A 21,252-nucleotide genomic window follows, 5' to 3' on the forward strand; every position below is an offset into this window, starting at 1 on the left:
TCAAAACTGTGACAAGGCAAATTTTAAATGGTATTAGACAGAAACTTGCAAAAATTAATTTAAATAAGTTGTTTGTAGGAAAAGGAATCTTCAGCAAACGAGAGCTCAACGTTTGCATATTTCTTTCAGAGTGAAGGGCAAGGCAGGCATGCATAGGAAACTTTGAACGATGAGGGATTTGAGGAAATGATCAGGAAAATGAAGAGAGCCGTGTCATTAAATGTAGCTGGATTCAAGTGAATTCCTGGAACAGTACAGTGGATGTGGGACCATATTTAAGAAGGTAATTAGAAGAGCAAAATGAAAATAATGTAACTTTAGCAGAGAATACCAAGGAAAACCCAAAGAGATTTCATAATTATATGAAATATATAATTATATGGGAGAAAGTAACTAGCAAAAGACCAAAGTGTACATTGCTGTTTGGAGCCGGAGGAAATAGACAAGGTCATCAATAAACATTTCTACTGTTTTTACCATGAAGAAATACATGAAGATTTTGGAACTTAAGTTGATTAACTGGGATGTCTAGCGAATATTCCATATTACAGCCAAGGTGCTGCTAGCCATGTTATTATACATGAAGGCAGATAGATCTCTGGGGCATGTTCAGATATATCCTAGAACACTGTGAGAAGCTAAAGGAGAAATTGTGGGAGACCTGGCTGAGAAATATGCATCATCATTCGCCACAGGTGAGATGCCAGAGAACTATCTCAGAAAAGACAAAGATAGACTTAGGAACTACAGACCTGTAAAAGGATGATCAGATACACCTAATTATCATTTGGTCCATCTTTGTATGAACCCACAGGAGATGGCTGACTTTTACTAATGAGAATACTGTGGATATCAAAGAAATGTAGGTAATAAATAGTGAGATCTTGCTTCATATGTACTGTATATTATAAGGAAGGAGGTATTTACAGCCTTGAAGATTATTTAAGTGAGCAGATTTCCAAGGCCTGAATAAGTACACACAGGACCTTATGGAAGGTCATTGAAGAAATGAAGTTATGGAAGAAATTATAGAGGCCCTTGTAGAGATATTTGTTTCATCATTTGCTGCTGGTAAATTCCAGAGAACTGAAGGGTGGTTACTGTTGCTCCATTATTCAAGAAAGTGAGCAAGGATAGGCCAGGGAAATCCTAGCCAACGAGCCCGACTTCAATTGTAGGGAATTCTGAAGGACAAGACATACCATTACTTTGATAGTCAAGGCTAAATTAGGAATAGTCAAATGGTTTTGTATATGGAAAATCCTATCTGACAAATCTTGAGGTAGAATCAGAATTGGCTTAATGATAGGAAGCAGAGAGTTATGGTTGAAGGATGATTCTGACTGGAGGCTTGTGGCCAGTGGCGTGCCCCAGGGATAGGTCTTGGCAACTGTTGTTTATTATTCTGATAAATAATTTGACTCTGAACATACATGGCATCATTAGCAGGTGACACTGAATTATAGGTGCTGTTGATTATGATGCATGTTGCAATGCATTGTAAAGAGAAGAAAGGCAAAGCAGCAGTGAGATCGTGGACCATATATGGATTATAGAAGGTGCTTGTAGCCATGTGAAAAATTAAGATGGATAAATCCCCAGGGAATAACAAGATGTCCCCTCAGACCTTGTGGAAGGCCAGTACAGATATTGAAGGGGCCCTGACAGAGATAATTAAAACATCCTTAGCCACTCTGGATGAGGTGTCAGAGGACTGAATGATGGCCACTATTGTTCTGATGTTCAATAAAGGCTCAAAGGCACACCTCAAGGATGTGTGCTTAGTTTACTGCTCTACTCCCTCTACAACCATGATTTTTGTGGCCAGGCATAGCTCAAGTGCCTACTATAAATTTGTTAATGACACAACTATAGTCGGCAGTATTTCAAATGGTGAAGAAGAGGTGTATGGGAGTGAGATAAATCTGCTGGTTAAGTGGTGTCACAAAAACAACCTTGCACTCAACATCAGTAAGACCAAGGAAATGATTGTGGACTTCAGAAAAAGGAGTCGAGGGAACACACACCAGTCCTCGCTGAGGGATCAGCAGTATAAAGGGTGAGCAGTTTCAAGTTCCTGGGTGCCAACGTATCTAGAGATCTATCTGGGCTCAACATAATAACACAATTACAACGAATGCACAACAGCAGCTACATTTCATGAGGATTTTGAGGAGACTTTGTATGTCACCAAAAACTAAGAGATTTCTACAGATTTACTGTAGAGAACATTCTAACTGGTTGCATCACCATCCGGTATGGATAAGCACCGCACAGGAACAGAAAAAGTTGCACAAGGTTGTAAACTCAGCCAGCTCCTTCATGGACACTCCACAACATCCAGAACAAAAGGTGAAGACTTAAAAAGATAGTATCCATCACGAAGGACCCCATCACCCAGGACACGCCCTCATTTTATTGCTACCATCAAGATAGTGGTGGAGGAGCCTGGAGACACATACTCAGTGTTTTTAAGGACAGTTTTTTGCCCTCTGCCATAAGATTTCTGAATGGAGAATGAATCCATGAACATTATCTCACAACTGCTTTATTTTCTTTTTTGCTCTCTTTTTGCTATATACATATATATAAAATCATTGTAATCTGCACTGTGCTGTTGCTGCAAAACAACACATTTCACAACATATACCAGTGGTGATTCAGATTCTGATTCTGAAGAATAAGCCATAAAATTATAACTCAATGAGCCTGCTGTCAGTAGTGGGTAAATTATTGAAAATTATTGAAATTATATCCATTTCTGAGGGAATGGATATTTAAGTATTTGGACAGATAGGAACTGATTAGAGATAGTCAACATGGCTTTGTTCATGGTGAGTCATGTCTAACCAATCTTTTTCGAAGAGCTTATCAGGATAGTTAGTGAAGGAACTGCAGTGGTTGTTGTCTACGTGGACTTTAGCAAGGCCTTTGACAAAGTCCCGCATGGGAGGCTGGTCAAGAACGATCAGTCTCTTGGTATTCAGGATGAGTGAGTAAATTAGATTAGACATTGGCGTCACATGTGAAGACAGTGAGTGGTAGTAAACGGTCGGTCCTCTGACTGGAGGCCTGTAATACCTGCTGAGCTGCTGGGTCAGCTGTATTTGTCATCTATATCAAGAATCTAGACATTCATGTGGTAAACTGGATCAGCAATTTGTGGAAGATACAAGATTGGGGCTGTAATGGACAGCGAGGAAGGCTACAAAAGCTTGCAACAGGATCTGCACCACCTGGAAAAGTGGGCTGAAAAATGGCAAATGTAAGTTAATGCAGACAAGTGTGAGGTGAGGGACTATGTCAGGGCAAACCAGGGTAGAGCTCACGTGGTGAATGTCAGGGCACTGAGGAGTGCGGTAGAACAGAGGAATCTGTGAATACAGATCCTTAATTCCTTGAAAGTAGCCTCACAAATAGATAGGGTTGTAAAAAATGCTTTTGGCACATTGGCCTTCATAAATCCAATTATTAAATATAGGAGTTGGGATGTTATGTTTGATCTGTTTAAGGCCTAATTTGGAGTATTGTGCACAGTCTGGTCACGTAGCTACTAGAAAGATATCATTAAGATTGAAAGAGTATAGAGAAAATTTACAAGGATGTTGCTGGGACTTGACGACCTGAGTTATAGGGAAAGGTTGAAGAGGTTAGAACTTTATTCCCTGGAGAGTAGGAAACTGAGGGGAGATTTGATAGAGGTGTACAAAATTATGAGGGGGCTTCCCTCCACCCCTCCCCCCGAGGTTGGGTGAGACTGAAACTGGAATTCATAGGTTAAGAATGAAAGTTGAAATATTTAATGAGAACCTGAGGGGGAAATTCTTCACCCAAGAGGGTGGTGAGAGTGTGGAGCAATCTGCCAGTGAAGTGCTGGATATGGGCTCAATTCTAACATTTAAGACGTTTGGTTGAGTACATGAATGGAAGGGAGTATGGACAGCTATGGTCCAGGGATGGGTTGATAGGAATAGGCAGAATAACAGTTCAGCATAGATTAGGAAGGTCAAACAGCCTGTTTCTGTGCTGCAGTACTCTGAGTCTAATGGCAAATGGATTTCCACTTAGATAAGTGTGAAATGATGCATTTAGACAGTCAAACTTGCATAGGACTTGCATAATGAATGGCAGGATACTAACAAGAGTGTGGAGCAGAGGGACCAGGAAGTACATGTGCACAGTTCATTGAAAACATCTACACAAGTTGACAAGGTGGTGAAGATGGTGCCTAGCGTGCTGGCCTTCATCAGTCAGGGCATCAAGTTTAGGAGTAGGGATATTACATTCCAGTTATACAAGTCATCTGTGAGGCTTCACTTGGAGTACTGTGTACAGTTTTGGTCACTGTTATAGGAAAGATGTCAAGCTAGGGAGGTTACAGAAGAGATACACTATGTTAATGTCTAGACTCGAGGGCCTGAGTTATAGGAAAAGACTGGTCACGCTGGATCTTTAATCCCTGAAGCACAGGAGGATAAGGAGTGACCTCAAAAAGGTTTGAAAAATTGAAAAGGGTGTGGATAAGGTGGACAGTCATAGAATATTCCCCAGTGTTCCAGAGTCTAAACCTAGAGGATACAGAGATTTTACACAGAGACTTAAGTAATAACTTTACAGAGAGTATAGTGGGTATCTGAATGAACTGTTAGAGGAAGTAATCAAGAAGACAAAGACAGGGAGGTAGACATAATCCATTTGGACTTTGATGAGGTTCCACATGATATGATGCTATGGAAAGTTATTTTGCATTGGATCCAGGGAGACCTAGATAATTGGATACATAATTATATTAACAGTATGAAACAGAGGGTGATGGTGGAAGGTTGTTTCCGGAGGCTTATGAGTAGTTGGGTGCTTCAAGGGTTGGTGCTAGCAAATTGTATCAATGATTTGGATAAGAATGCATAAGGACATGGCTAGCAAATTTGCAGATGGCTCCAAATATGTGGTGACAAACAGTGAAGATGGCTTATCAAAGATTACAGCAGAATCTTGATCAGCTGGGTAAGCAAACTGAGGAATGGCAAGTGAAGTTTCATTCTGATCAGTGTGAACTATTGCATTTTGGGAAGAAAATTAAGAGTCAGACTTTACAGTGAATGGGCTGTATTGTAGGACAGTGGAGCCTAGGAGTTCATAGTGCCCTGGAAGTGACATTGCAGATGGATAGGATGGTGAAGAGGGCTTTTGGTATGTTGGCCTTCATCTGTCAGTGCATTGATTATAAAAGTTGGGATGGTATGATACTTTTGTACAAGATGATGATGAGGCTGCATGGAGAATATTATGTCCAGTTCATTCTGCTACAGGAGAGATGCCTTTAAGCTGAAAAGAATGCGGAAGAGATTTGAGAATGTTGCCAGGTTTTGAGGGATTAAGTTGTAGAGAGAGGCTGAGCAAGCTAGGAATGTCGAAGAATGGGGGGGGGGGGAGTTTGATAAGAGATGTACAAAATCATAAAAGACATAGATAAAAGTGAAAGCTTAGTTCCACCCCCCCCCCCCCCCCCCCCCAAGGCTGGGTAAAGAAACAGAGGGCATAGTTTTAAGGTGAGAGGGGAGAGATTTAATAAGAAATTGAGAGGCAATGTTTTCCCCCAGTGGGTGGTTCGTATGTGGAATGAGCTGCCAGAAGATGCAGCAAAGGTAGGTGCATTAAACGACATTTAAAATGCACTGGGACATGTACAGACAGAGGGATACAGGGCAAACACATGCTAATTACTCGCTTAGATAGGCATTTTGATTGGCATAGGCTGGTTGGGCTAATGGGTCCTTTTCTGTGCTGTATGACAGACTTTTTATGGTTCAAGGAAAGCAAATATAAAAGCCCTAGCTGATTTGATGCAATTTAACAAGGCGAATTCAGAATAATTTGGTATGCAGCTTGACTTTATTGATCTCTTTAATGCTAGTTTTAAATTTACTCTTTTCATGTACTAATTGCAAATGGAGCAAGCATCTGCAAACAGGTAAATGAATGTGTTGAAAAGGAAATAGATTAATGGATAAAATAAATTAAAACTGTTCTAAGCACTAACCTGTCAGCAAAATTTTAATCTGCTTAAACTAAATTTTAATTCACCAAATATGGTCGCTGCTAACAAGATCAACATTTTGTGCCCATTCCCAATTGCCTTCCAATCGAGTGGTTTCCTAGGTCACTTCAGAAAGCCGTTACGAGTAAATCACATTGCCTGGGGACTGGAGACATATACTGTCCAGACAGGGAGAGATTTCTTTCCCTTAAGGCATTATTGAACTGAATGCATTTTCACGTCAATTTGTTAGATTCACAGTCATCAGTCCGGATGCTGACCTTTCATTCCAGACATTTAATTAACTGAAATTAAATTCTCTAACTGCCGTGATGAGATTTGAACCTGAATCTCTGGATTAATATAGAATAACTTGAAAGCAAAATCAAAACTCATAACCACCGAATAAAAGAGCCTCTGCCCAGTTAGCAGAACACTGATTACATTTTGTCATGAACCGTATTCAAAGTGGTGCACTTTAGAGAAAAAACCTCCATTGTGGCACACGCTGCAGCCGTGCAACATGGGTGTTATTTTTTAATAACGTACCTCTTTCAGTCACTCTGCTATTGTTGCGTAACCTTTCTGATATTAATGTTTGCTCTTAATCAACTACGAGAGACTGAATACCAGTGCTGCTAGCATTTCACACATGGAGGAGGAAGACCAGAGGTATTTAGAGCAACAAGATTGCTAAGTGTAATGGGAGAATAAGAAGTGGGTGGTGAGTGCTTCCAAATGATATCATGAGTATCACTGTGTTGCCACAACAGAGGCTGTGACGGACCTTGAGGTTTATGTAATAACAAATGATTTTTAAAATTCTGCTAGCAATAAATAGAATGACAATTTTTATTTGAATAATTAATTAAACACTCATGTGTACACCTTAAAATATTAATGCTAAAGTTACAAAGTACCCCACTCAGATCTAAGAGCCGTTCTATTGGATGATATCATGGGTTGAACAAATTGAGAGCAGCATCAGAGTCAGACCACGATGTCATCAATGGAGCAGTTCATTAACAGCTGAGGGAGGAACACAATACCTTCAACAGGAAAACACATCGAGAATTTTAAATTTGGCTCTCTCACTTAACCCGATAATAACTATCTGCCAGAAATTATTAAACTGATAGCATGGGACGTGCTTCAGAGTTAAATTATAACACAAGTGGCTCCTACACTGCAGATATTTCACACCAGCCAATAGAATCGTATTTACAACTGTTTTTTTTTCAATTTAGTAACACTGCTATATTCCTGTGAATAATCCTGAAAGCAAAGCAGTGATGGTATCAATACCTGGCCCTTGAAGAGATCTTTATCAGTGTCCTTCAATTATAAAGGGATACAATTTGGAACCACACACTTTGCAATGACATGATAAAGGGGCTTATTCACTGTGCTGCTGATACAGCTGTTCTGCAGGTGCAACTGCAATCATTGCTAACCATCACTGCATTGCAAGCTCTCAACAAGACATTTTCAATAGTAAACATGCTAAGCTTGTTTATCAATGGGTCATGCTTCCCAGTTCGCCTTGCAGAAAAAGTACAATGAATTTATTTCTTACACAATAGATAACAAGGTACGTTATTAATCTAATACAATTCCTCTAATTCTATTCATTTTGCTGATAGTTTTTATTAGAATGTCCCTCATGACCCATTTTATCTAAAATTTAAAAATACATATTCCTGTAATTAAGCTCTTACCATGTATGTGCAACAGTAAACCGTCGGCGTTGACGAATGCTTTTATTCACCAACAACTTTCTAAACAGACGTGGAGAATTTCTTGGGGAGCTCCGAGGAGAGATTTTAGGAGAGGTGGCTCTCTTTTCTGTTAATTTGGATGGTTCCAGTTCCAAATGCATATGCTCTTTAAAAATCCTAATGCAAGAATCCTCTTCAGGAGCCGTGAGCTCACAACGAAAAACGTCCTTTGTTGTCATTTTGTTCATGTTCAACAAATTTGTGCCATTGAAAATACTTGTCCCGTGTTGCATTCAGATATTCTTGCTGGTAGGAAAAGGTTTCAGCACAACAACATTAAGCAGCTGTTAAAAATATTTTGCTCTTAAAGCAAAAATTTTAAACAAAACAATTTCAATAAAAAGAAACCCCTGTAAACCTTAGACTTGTCCAGACTATCTTGCCACACGTAATGATGGCCAGCTGCTTTTTACAAGAGCTCCAGCAGTACTGATAGATGTCTTGAATATTAGTCAGTGTGTGATCATTTATGTCAGAAGCCGCCTAGTGGATGCAGCAAGTCTCTAAAGCACACAATGAACTGCATCAAATTCATTCAGCTCAAGGCATCACCCAAGTAAAATTTTAGTGGTTCAAAATAAAAACCAAATAATGTGTTGAATACTGTTCTGGAAAGAACTGTTTCAAAATTCTCATCATTTATTTATTATCAACCATAAAGCATTCAACTGGTTTGGTAACGATGATGCATGATACAGAACAAGCATTCAAGCTCGAGTTGAGATCTTCATTCAGATTTACTTTACCCCAATAGCCTATGAAAAAGATTAACAATTCATGAGAGCTAAACAGGGTGTCCTTTCTCAACATTAAATAGTTTAATTGCAAAAAAAAGAACTTTCCTACCTCAGTAAAAATAATCTATTTCTTCAAAGAATAAATTAAAGCCAAAAAATTGTCACAAGACATTATTCTACTTAGCTGAAATATACATGGTAATATGCAGAAGTTATGCACACTAACTTGCCTTTTCAAGGCAGAGATGATTTCCTAATTTATCTTTAACTAATGATACTTTGCAAAAGTTTTAAAAGCCTATATAAATTGTATTAAAACTAATCTGACCTGCCACTTTAAAAAACTTGCATTACTTCAAGGAAAATTACAGTATTTTTGAAAATGATTGTCTTTTTAACTTGTTGAAATCACTGGCACATGCAGGAATCAAAACAGTAAGGGAAAGCACATGCCCTTAAAAATATTTAAACTAGCTGAATCAAAATTGAAGGTGATGGTCTAATTAATGTTTTGCCAGCAGCCATTTCTACCTATTGATTTCTCAGGGCTTGCTGTTCTTTTTCCAGACTTGCGCAATCCAGGGTCAAATGAAAGATTTCCCAAAGCTGAGAAATATGCACAAGTTCTCACTGTCCTGTTGGACTCCACAAAGAGTTCACCTCTGCACCAGAGAGGCAGCTTGCAGTATAGTCAAGATGCCACAATGGGGTTAAGCCCATGCTAATGTGGACTTCAGGACCTCTGCTGAGAAAACCAGAGAACTACTGATGGCAGACTCCCAAAATAAACAGTAAGTTCTGATCTCCGCCAGTGAAGAGATTTCCGAGCAGACATAAGAAAAGATTCACAGGTGTAATCGAAGTATCCTTCAAAAACAAAATATCCTTGCCCCCTCAAGAGGGCCTAAATTACAACAGAGAGCACTTGCAGTGGTTTTGAGTCCATGCATACGGGCAACAGAAACACTGCATAAAAGGCAAATGAGGCACACCACTTCCACCCTCACACTCAGTAGCTCTCTGACACTTTACCTTACCTTTAATGATGCAATTATATCTGCAACACTTGCTGCTTATATCTTTGGATTACAGCTGGCTAGAAGCTTAAAACTTAATTGAACCAAATACATTAATTCCCCAGTTACCAGAATAACAGAGTCTGGCTACTCTACATTGTGTGGTACATTTTAAAGTTCCTTCATGCCTATGCACCATCTGCAAAGCTTAAATCTACAGCTTGATAAAATATTCAGTACTTTCCTGGATGGGTATAATGTTCAGAAAGCTGAACACCAACCAAAGAAAGTCACAAACTTTGCCAGTTCTGAGTTTTCATTCCCTTCTTTACTGCTATGTTATGCATAATCCACAGGACTTGCAGCAACTCGACAAAGCTGGTATGCCAATTATTTCTTACTTGCAATTCAATGAGAATTTGTACAATAAACTGTCTCTAACTAACCTAACTCAACACGAGACCAGTTTTTGTGGATTTCCAAAAGACGACATAGTGTTAATAGGGGCCCATGTAAGAAATTAACAGCTCAAAAGAAACTTCACAAGACTAAAGGAAATTATTGGGTGGGTTAAGAGATAGGGAAGATAGTAGGAAGCAAATGTGCATTTGAAATGGAAGGAAATGAATGATGATATACCATAAAGATTGTGCTCAGGCCCCAACTATTCACCACACTCATTAAGGACGTATAACAAAATAGAGAGTCATATGATCAACACTGCATAGCTGCCTCTGATTGCTGAGACAGATAAATATTGTAGATAGCAGCAAATAATTACACAGAATAAAATTACAAAGGGATATTCACAGACTTAATGAATAAGCAAAACCATGACAAATGGCTTTCAGCACGGGGTGAGTGGGCAGTGAACCACAAAAAAGGTGAATTCAATTTTTTTTTAAATAAGATCAAATGTTGAGGAAGTGGAAGTTCAGAAATGTAGAGAAATGAAAATAATCTAATGTAGCCTTGATAAATGGAGGGATAATCCCATTTACCAAAAATTGGCTAGAGGCAATCCATGTCCTGTCTTTTATAAGCTCATCTAGATACTTTAAAAATAAAAAAGGTTTTTTCTCAGACAATGCATTCCAAATCGGAACTATATTTCAAGTTGATTCCTCGGATTTCCTCTAACCCTCTGGCACCCAACCTGAGATCTCTGCCCTCTGGTTTTAGATGCTTCTTTTAAGGGAAAAGCTTCCTCACTCTACAACCTTTCTATGCCCTTCATAATTTTATACTTTGTTCTCCAATAAAACAAAACCAAATTATCCATTCCTTCCTTCCTAGGCAACATCCTGATGGAATGCAATCAAGTTCTTCCTATATAGTGGGGACTAGAAATGTACACAGTATTCCAGCTAAGGTCTAATCAAAGTCTTATTGTAACATGATCACCATGCTCTTGCATTTTACACACCAGCTAATAAGGACCAGCATCTCAAATGCTTTCTTCATGTTGTCTACCTATGCTGGAAATATGGATATATAGCAGAGTTCTGATCCTCAGAACTGCCTATGGAGCTACTATTCATGGTTATATATTCTACCCTTATTAGAACTCACAGAATACACCAGCTTGCATATATCTGGATTAAATTTCATTTGATATATTCTTAACAACTGCATACCAATATATTTTGTCACTTTGTCAAAAAAGCGATCAATTTAGTCAGACAAGGCCTCCCACCAAAGTCATGTTGAGTGTGCCTGATCAACACTGCCTTCCAGGGAGACACAAAAGACTGCAAAAGCTAGCATCTGGGAAAACTCAGTGGTTAAGGCAGCATCAATGGAGGGAAATAAAGTACTGTTCTTTCTGGGAAGGTGGGTGAGGAAATGGGGTCAGAGCATTAGTAAGTAAAAGTAGAGTGCAGGAAATAGAGGATGTGTGGGGGAGGTCTCAATCTATAACAGGTGAGGGAGAGGAAATTCCATTTTCTGAAAAATGCACTGGAGTGGAAGGTCTCATCTGGAGTGCAGATGTAGCAAAGACGGAGAAAGAAAAAGGAACAGCACCTTATGAGTAAGAGGGTGGGAGGAGGTGTAGAAGTCAGAGTTCAGCTGGTCCTCACCTGTCAGCCCAACAGTCTGTATGTTCAGCATATCATTCTTTGCAACTTGCACCAGCTACAAAGTGATCCTATTGCAAGCCACATCTTCCACTCATCCCCCCAGACCAGAGAGCCATGGAGAGAGAGTGATCCCTCTTCTCTAACAGCGAGAGATGTAATATTATCCCTGTACCTCATCTCTCACCAACATCCAGGTGAGGCAGTCTTTCATACAGCTTCCTCTAGTCTTGTTTAATTGCATCCATTGTTTCTAAAGTGACCTCCTCTATGTCAGTGAGACCAAAGGAAGGGAGTCTTCTTCATTGAGCCTCTGTGCTCCATTTGCCCAGCCATCCAGATCTTCCAGTTGCTAGCCGTTCTATTTCTTCTACCCATTCCCAAACCAACACGTGTGCCTTGGTCTTATATTGCACATGGGTGGCCTACAACTGACAGCATGAATGTTGAGTGGAGAGTGGGAATAGCACCAGAAGCTGGCAGCTGAAGTGACAAAGTGCTGAATATTATGCAATCTAATAGGAGAGGAAGGTGGAACATGGAATAAAGGGGGAGAGCTGGGGAGGGGAATTTGTGGAGAATCATATGGGTAATGGGCTGATGACAAGGTTGAAAAGGGCAAGAGATAGTGTGACATGGGCCAGGGGGAGAGGAGAAAGGGACAGATGGTGATCAGTTTACCAGAATCACCATAACAGTATGGAAGTTGCTGGTGATATGGATGTCTTTGACATTGAAGATGTCACAAAACCCGAAAAGTGCAGAGGGAAATGTGCAGATGGCTTTTCAGATTAATACCCTTCATCCATAGATGCTGCTTAAATGTCTGGGTTTTTAAGTTAGTGATTTCTTTCCTGTACTGTGTCATCATTGTTGGCAATCTGGCCTATACCAGTGGTATGAATTAATGAACCTGAAGATTAAGCTGGTGGTATATTTGACCACACAGGAAGCACTGTAAAATGCTGAGCACACAATCCTAGGGAGTTCCAGTGTTAAGAGTTAGGTTAGTGTGGATGAAGTTTTTATGATCAATTCTAACAAATTGAGGCCTGCCAGTAGGCAAGTCTAGAACGTACAAAAAAGCTGGATGAACTCAGCAGGTCATGCAGCATCCGTTGAAAGAAACAGTCAACGTTTCGGGTCGAGACCCTTCATCAGGACTAAAGAAGGAGGGGGCCGGGGCCCTATAAAGGTGGGGTGAGGGTTGAAAACCAATCAGAGGAAAGATCAAGGGGTGGGGGAAGGGAAGCAGGGAGGGGATAGGTAGGAGAGGTGAAGAAGGAATCTAAGGGGAAAGCACTATGGGTAGTAGAAGAAGGCAGAGTCATGAGAGGTGATAGGCAGCTAGAAGAGGAGACAGAGTGAAGGTGGGATGGGGTAAGTGATGCCAGTTGTTACTCACTTCAACTCTCCCTCTCATTCCCATTCGGATATGTCCATACATGGCCTCCTCTACTGCCATGATGAGGCCAAACTTCGGTTGGAGGAACAACATCTCATATACCGTCTGGGTAGTCTCCAGCCCCTTGGTATGAACATCGAATTCTCCAACTTCTGGTAATTCCCTCCTTCTCCCTTCCCCCATCCCACCTTCACTCTGTCTCCTCTTCTTGCTGCCTATCACCTCTCATGACTCTGCCTTCTTCTACTACCCATAGTGCTTTCCTCTTACATTCCTTCTTCACCTCTCCTGCCTATCCCCTCTCCCACCCCCTGATCTTTCCTCTGACTGGTTTTCAACCCTCACCCCACCTTCTTTATAGGGCCCCTGCCCCTCCTCCTTTAGTCTTGACGAAGGGTCTTGACCCGAAACGTTGACTGTTTCTTTCAATGGATGCTGCCCGACCTGCTGAGTTCATCCAGCTTTTCTGTACGTCTTGATTTGACCACAGCATCTGCAGTGTACTTCGTTCAGGCAAGTCTAGAAACTAGTTACAGAAGCCCCCTTCAACCACACCCTCCCCCCACCAAAAGTAGCCTGGTACCTAACATAAATACTCCTCTTTGAGCTGAATAAATTGATATAAATGGAGAAAGCAGAATTAGTTAATCCGAGCTATCTGTTTAACAGTAATGTAAACTGGAAATGTTTCAATTTACTTTGTAAATCAGCAACTGTGTTACAGTTGGTGGAGGTACTAGCTTGGATTAAAAACACAGACTATTTTAAGCCTCTGTAAAACTGATGAAAATATTTCAAACACAATATGCTGTCAAACACATTATGCTGTCAAGCCCCAAAACAACTTGGCACGATTTCCTGAATTTTAAAAAAGGAAACCACTACTAGTTTGGTAGAAAGAGAGGAGAAACTTTGCTATTTATGTACTCATGTGTAGTTAAAAGTTACAGTAACTGGTTCCATCAGGTTTAAAAGTAACATCTTACATTTGTCAGTGTTAGAAGAGATTCAGATCATTAACTTGATCTTTTACTACAGTTACACCTTTAGCAAATGTACATGTACATTCCTTCTTTAAATATAAACTCCAAGTTTCAATTCACTCAACCAGCATCGATTTCCATCAGTTTGCAAAGAAACAACAATCTGGAAGGTAAAACTTTTCAATTATTGATATGATTAGACCAAAAATATAGACATGCATTTAAAAATTTAGATAGTAGGGGTCTTTGAGGTTGCATTAAAACCAAAGCATATCAACATTATATTTCTTGAATTGGAAAGGAAGTGACTACTTAATTTTAGTGAATTTGATTTTACCTTTCTTGATGGAGAGTAGCAAGACCAAAATCACCTTCAGTTTTAAACTTTAATTCATGATGACATAAAGACATTGCTTATAATGTAATATATGTCAATAATTTTATGTATAGGCTTTTCATAGAATTTACCATCGAGAAAGACAATGGGGGTTTACAATGGTGTCTTGAAGAGAGTTCACATTGTCCAAGAGATGGTGCTGGAGGTTTTAAAACACAAAGACAGATAGATCAATCCCTTGGACCTGATCAAGTATATCATAGGACATTGCAAAAGGCAGAATTCTATTGATCTGTATCATAGATAGCTGCCTGTAAGGTGTCAGAAAACTGTTGTACTCTTATATAAGAAAGGCATCAAGGTTAATTGGAATTTAAATTTGTTCCTAATGTCATGTGTACTTAGGTACAGCGAAAAGCTTGAATTGCATTGAGGTAGTACAAGGTAAAACAATACCAGAATGCAGAATAAAGTAACAGCGACAGATAAGATGCTGTGCCGGTACACAATAAGGTGCCAGATCATGAGGTAGACTGAAGTCAAGAGCCCAGCTTATTTAGAGAACCGTTCAATAGTCTGATAGCAGCAAGATAGAAGCTGGCTTTGAAAGATTTTGAATCCTCTGCCTGATGGGAGATGGGTCTGATGGTGGGCATGGTCTTTCATTATGCTGACTGCATTACTGAAGCAGAGTCCATGTATAGGAGGCTGGTTTCCATGATGTGCTGAGCTGTGTCCACAACTCTCTGCAGAAGTAAATCCTCAGATTTAGACTGGTGAGCCCAAGATCAGGGGTAGATAAATTATTAGAGAGAATACTGAGAGACAGCACCTATACATTTTTAGAAAGGACCAATTAATATGAATAGCCAACAGTGCCTACCTCATACAAGAAATAGTGTTTCATGAATTTGATTGAGAGTTGGTTGAAGAGATGACCAAGAAGGTGGATGAGTGCAAAGCAGTTGACATCACTTATGTGGGCTTTGATGAGGTACTATATGGTAGGCCGGTCTAGATAATTATATCACATGGGATTCAAGGCAAACTAGCCAATTGGATACAAAATTGGCTTGGCAGTTGGAGAACTGACAGTGATGGTACAAGACTGGTTATTAAATTAAAGGCCCATAATGAGCGGTATAGTCAGGAACAAGTGCTGGGTACACCATTGATCAGCATTTATATTGCTGATTTTGATGCGAATGCAGCTGGCATGCTTAATAAGTTTATGGATGATACTAACTTTGGTGGTATGCTGAAGAGGGAAGTTATCCAGTTTCTATGTTTCTAACTCGGCCAGTGGGTCGTGGATTGGCAGATGAAGCTTAATTCAGATAAATGCCAGGTGCTCATTTTGGCAAGACAAACCAGAATAGGACTTTCACAGTAAAAATTAGGGACCTGAGCAGTGCCATAGAACAGAAAGATCTACAGATGCAAGTTAATAATTAGGAAGGTGATGACACAGGTCGACAGAGTGGTGCAGAGGGTGTTTACCATTCTACCCTTCTCTGGTTTGGATGCTGAGTACAAGAGTTGGAACATCCTGTAGATCTGTGTGATGGCAATGCCACATTTAGAGTAATGTATAGAAAAGATGGCTACCCTGCTATAGAAACGACGTATTTAATCTGGAAAGGGTGAAAACATTATTTACAAGGATGTGAACAGGATTGGAGGGGATTAGTTATAAAAGGAGGCGGGATAGGCTAGGATATTTTTTTCCTTGGGAGCATGGAAGGCTGTAAAAGTCCTACCCTGGTTTGTCTTGCCAAAATGAGCACCTGGCATTTATCTGAATTAAGCTTCTTCTGCCAACCCACGACCCACTGGCCGAGTTAGAAACATAGAAACTGGATAACTTCCCTCTTCAGCATACCACCGAAGTTAGTATCATCCATAATGGGTGTGACTTTATAGAGGCTTACAAACCAATGAGACAAGGTGAATAACCTAGGCGAAGATGTCCCAAACTAGAGGATATTGGTTTAAAGTGAGGGGGAAAGATTTAAGATAAAAAGCCCTATGAGATATCTTCCCACCTCCCCACCCAACACACACAGAGGGTGGCCCAAAAATAGGATAAGCTGCTGGAAGTGATAAAGTAAAATTACAGCATTTAGAGGGGTGCATGAAAGAAAATGTTTGGAAGGATATGGGCCGGATGAAGGCAAATGGAACAAGCTTAGTTAGGAAATGGTCAGTATGGATGAGTTAGGTTGAGGGCTTGAGGGCCTGCTTTTCATCATTTACAGCTTTATGACTCTAATTATAGAAACATACAGCAGAGAAACAGGCCTGTGTGGCTAACTTCATCCGTGTCAATCATAATGCCCATCCAGGATCATCCCATTTGCCTGCATTAGGCTCATAACTTCCAATTCCTTTCCTATCCAAACACTTGTCCAAATGCTGTTTAAACATTGCAATTGTATCTGCCTCTATCACCATCTCCAGCAGAACATTCCAAATATTTACCAATATTTTCCAGTGCGGAAAAACTGTGTGCAAAGTTCTCCCTTTTAGCCTTAAAATTTGTGCCCTCTAATTCGAGACTCCCCCGCCCTGAAGAATGAATCTGTTCCTATTAATGACCCTCATAACTTGAAGTTACAGTAATAAATCTAACTATCCAATCTATCTTCACTACCACACCCCTCCCTCCATCCCATACAACATCAAGGTGAATCTCTCATGCAGTCTCTCTGTTGCTGTCACATTGTTTTTGCAATGCGGCAACCAGTACAGTGCATAATACTCCAAGTGCGGACTGACTAATGTTTCATACAGGTGCAAAATGGCATCCCAACTCGTTCGTCCACTAATCTCTTTGACCCCCCCACCCTCAAACAATAGGTACCATAGCATTAGGACAAGAACGGTTACGATGGAACACAACTTCTTCCCCCAGGCTGCAAGACTACTGAACTCCCTGTCACCACTGAGGTCTCATCATTGGTGTGTGTGGGTTACATGCATTGTGTTGTACACCTTGGTCTGGAGAAACAGTGTTTTCTTTGGCGGAATACATGTGTACAGATGAATGACAATAAACTGAACTTGAACTTATAGTCATTCCATTGCCGTTAAAGGCAAGCATACCAAACACCTTTTTTCATTGTCCTATTAACCTGTGTCATTATTTTCAGTGAGCTATGGAATTGAACCCAAGCTCTCTCTGCATGACAATGTCCCCAAGGACTCTATTATTTAATTTGTATATCCTAGCAAGAATTTAGCCTCCCAAAATGTATTACCTCACTCTTGTCTTGATCTTGTTCCACCTGCTACCACTGTACCAATTTTCAATTTGATCTATATCCCACTGTGTCTTTAAACAACCTTCCACATTAGCCACCACTCTACCAACTTCTGTGTTGTCTGTGAACTTACTAACCATATCCTCTCCTTTCCCAATTTGTTTGTATACAGTATAAACAACACGGGACCCAGTGCCTTTCCCACAGAACATTATTTGTTATGGATTTCCAGTCAGAAAAAACAACCATCCACTAAAGCCAATTTTTGAATCCAGTTTACCACCACGCCACAGATCCCTTGTGCCTTGACCTTCTGGACCAGCCTGCCACATAGGACCTAGTCAAAATCTGTATGAAATAAGTTGCAAGTTCAATGATATTTATAGGAGGGGCATTTGATATTACTTTCATTTTAAAAGCAATGCTCAAAGCTGATCTATACAGCAACTTGCAAATTAGATTACTCATACACAGCAGGAACGAAGGAGATAGAGTATATGACCAAAAGAATGGCTAAAATGCTCTGAATATTGGTATGACAGAGAAGCAAAGAGACAAGGGTTAAATTGACAATCTGACCCTTCAGAACTGACATTAGGTAAAGTGTGGCCAGAATAGATACAAAAGGTAGCATATATAACATGCTAGAGGAACTCCACAGGTCAGGCAGCATGTGTGGAAATGAATAATCAGTCGACGTCTTGGGCTGAGACCTTTCATCAAGACTAGGAATGAAGGTGGACGAAGCCAATGTAAGAAGTTGGTGAGAGGGGAAGTTATACAAGCTAGAAGATGATAGGCGAAACCAACAGGGTTGGGGCGGATGAAGTGAGAAGATACTGTAGGTGGAAATGGGAAAGTGGTGAAGAAAAGGAACCTGATAGAGGAGGGTGGCTCTTGTGGGAAAAGGAAGGAGAAGGGGCACCAGAGGAAGGTGATAGGCAGATAAGGAGAGGAGAAGAGAATAGTAAGAGGGGGAGTCAGAGTGGTAACTGGAAGAGGGAAAGGGGCACGGCTAAAATTACCATAAGTTAGAAATATCGATATTCATGACATCAGGTTGAAGGCTACCCAAGTAGCGCACATAGCCCAGTCCATCACAGATAAAGTCCTCCCCACCGTCAAGCACATCTACAAGCAGTACTGTTGCAGGACAGGGTCATCCATCAAGGACACACACCATTCAGTCCATACTCTCTTCTTGCTGCTGCCATCAGGAAGGAGGTGTCGAAGACTTGGGTCCCACATCACCAGGTTCAGAAACAGTAATTACCCCTCAACCATCAGGCTCCTGAACCACGGTGAACAACTTCACTCACCCCAACACTAAGGTCCCAAGTGATTCCACAACCTATTAGCACCCTTTCAAGGACTCCAGTTCTCAATACTATTTATTACTTATTTATCTATTATATTTATTATTTTGTTTTTCTTTCTGCATTTGCACAACTTGTTGTCTTTTGCACAATTTTTTGTCCATCTTTGCTCATGTGTAGTCGTTCATTGATTCTACTGTGTTTCTTTGTATTTATCATGAATGCCCACACAAAAATGAATCTCAGGGTAATACATAGTGACATATATGTACTTTGATAATAAATTTTCTTTGAACTGGTATGAAGCTCACTTCAATACCCAACTTTTTCCATTTTTCATCACTGTCTTGTCTAATAAGATGGAAGTGTCAATTCTGACTGAACAGATTGCATTGCTTGTGAACAAGGATGTAAAGTCATTATGATGCATTGTAAGTACTCTTGAAAGAAAAGCTGATTTATACTTTCATTTAAAATAGACTGTGTTATAGTTTGAGGACATTAAATGTTCAGGGAATTTGTTAAGCAAAAGAAATGTTATAAATTCCTCGTATATTTGATAAATTTTGGATAAGATTGAGTATAGAAACTGGAAGAAGTGCTGGTGTAAACTGAATTCAGCATCTAGACCACCTTAAAATTCATAATTCCCCAATGTTTACCTGTTTTTTGTACCAACTAATATATCTTTGTATATTAAACCAAGATAAAGGCAACAGAATTTGAAAACAAATTAAGACTACCAAATTATAGCAAATGAGTGTGTAGAAATTCCACTTCATCTATTTTTCAGTACAATAAGATACGAACATTTTTTGCAATAATGCACAATATGGCCCACCACAAAAGAGTGAACATCATCAGAAAGATGTTTTGAACTCAAAAACACACACTAAAATGGATCTGCATAATTTTCAAAGGGATCACACACCGTCTTATACACAATGTGCATCTACCTACACTTTGCTGCAGGGCCACCAGAGAAGCCCTTTAAGGCACATCCTCACTAGCCACCAGACATCAGAAACACATACTTTGGGTGCCATCAAGGAGTAAGACTGCAGGTGAGAAGGCGTGACCTTCTGCATTTAATGTAGAGAAAAGCATGTCTAGATATCCAGATACATTCCTGGAGGCAAGTTAGGTATAACAAGGGTGCCAGAACAACACAAACCCCACCTAGGAAGCTGAAAGAAATTTTACAATCCTTACAAGATACTCTACGGCAGTGTGATCTGCAAACTTCCATTTGCACTTGCAGAGTCAAAATCTTGCTGACATTTGCTACAAGATCTTGTACGAAATCTTGCTACAGTAGACATTTTCACATGCTGCTTTCTAACTTCTACTTCACAGCCTTAATTTCCAGGTCACTTTGCTTTTCTTCTTCTAGCACTAGTTGCTTCTTTTGATTGGCAAGGCTGTGCAACATCTGCAGATGACAATGTGCTGCTTAGGAGATATTCTGGGGAAAAAAGCACTTTGCCTATGGGCCACCTTCTCCAAGGAGACCAATCTACCCTGAGAGGCCTCAAAATCTCCACTGAATGAGTAACTCAGCAGCCAAGTGCTCCACAGAGAAAAATCCAGTTTATGTCTACTCTGTTGACTTTGCAAATGGTTAAACATCCTGTAGCAAATACTAAAACTGTCAATCAAGTCTACCAAAATCTGCAGAATATGCTTTAGAAGGGGTAAAAAATAATCTAGAACAATATGTTTTGAGTTCCAGTGAAAGTTATATTACGAGGTTGTCAGCTTCAACATTTGGAGCATGCCTAACACCAGGAAAATGTCAGGTACATTAATGTGGATTGCACCTAATGTCCTGTTGAATTTCTCAAGTGGTGCAATTTCTGTGGGAAATGATTTCCAATAGCAAATCAAAATTTGATCTTGTGGTTGCTATGCAGTTCAAATTCTAGGCTGATGTAGTTTAAGTACAGTCATTGCTGTTTTGTAGAAAATGCAAAAAACAAGATTCCACAACCAGCAACATTAAGTGATCTGCTTTAGTTATGTTAATTGGCTAAATACTGGGCAGACAGACAAAAAGAATAATGATAAATTTGATTATAACATGCTGTTTACTCAAATGGGCATAGCAGTTTAAAGTGAGTAAGGAACAGAAGTTGTGTTTTGTCTTTTAGTGCTAATTGCATGTTGAAGAATTAGACACTATGTGGAATCAACATTTGGTTCCATTGATTTAACGCAAATGATATCAGGAGTACAGGCTCCACAGGGAACTGTCCTGTCTCCCTTTCTCTTCACCATCTACACCTCGGACTTGAACTACAAC

The 21,252-nt window shown here is 40.0% G+C and overlaps 1 protein-coding gene across 3 annotated transcripts in view; it reads right to left on the reverse strand.

Annotated features, from left to right (window-relative positions):
- Positions 1-21,252, reverse strand: part of pde4ba (phosphodiesterase 4B, cAMP-specific a) — a 579,805-nt gene that overhangs the window by 361,436 nt on the left and 197,117 nt on the right. Inside the window, exon 1 of one of the 3 annotated variants that reach the window (XM_073063170.1) lies at positions 7,756-8,216. The exons of the other annotated variants lie outside the window; for them this stretch is intronic. Within the exon in view, the coding sequence (XP_072919271.1) occupies positions 7,756-8,048 (293 nt within the window). The 5' untranslated portion in view covers positions 8,049-8,216. Of the gene's footprint in view, positions 1-7,755; positions 8,217-21,252 lie in introns of those variants that run through there. 3 annotated transcript variants of the gene reach the window in all.

The sequence above is a fragment of the Hemitrygon akajei genome, chromosome 12 (assembly GCF_048418815.1).
Source record: "Hemitrygon akajei chromosome 12, sHemAka1.3, whole genome shotgun sequence".
Lineage (NCBI taxonomy): Eukaryota > Metazoa > Chordata > Chondrichthyes > Myliobatiformes > Dasyatidae > Hemitrygon > Hemitrygon akajei.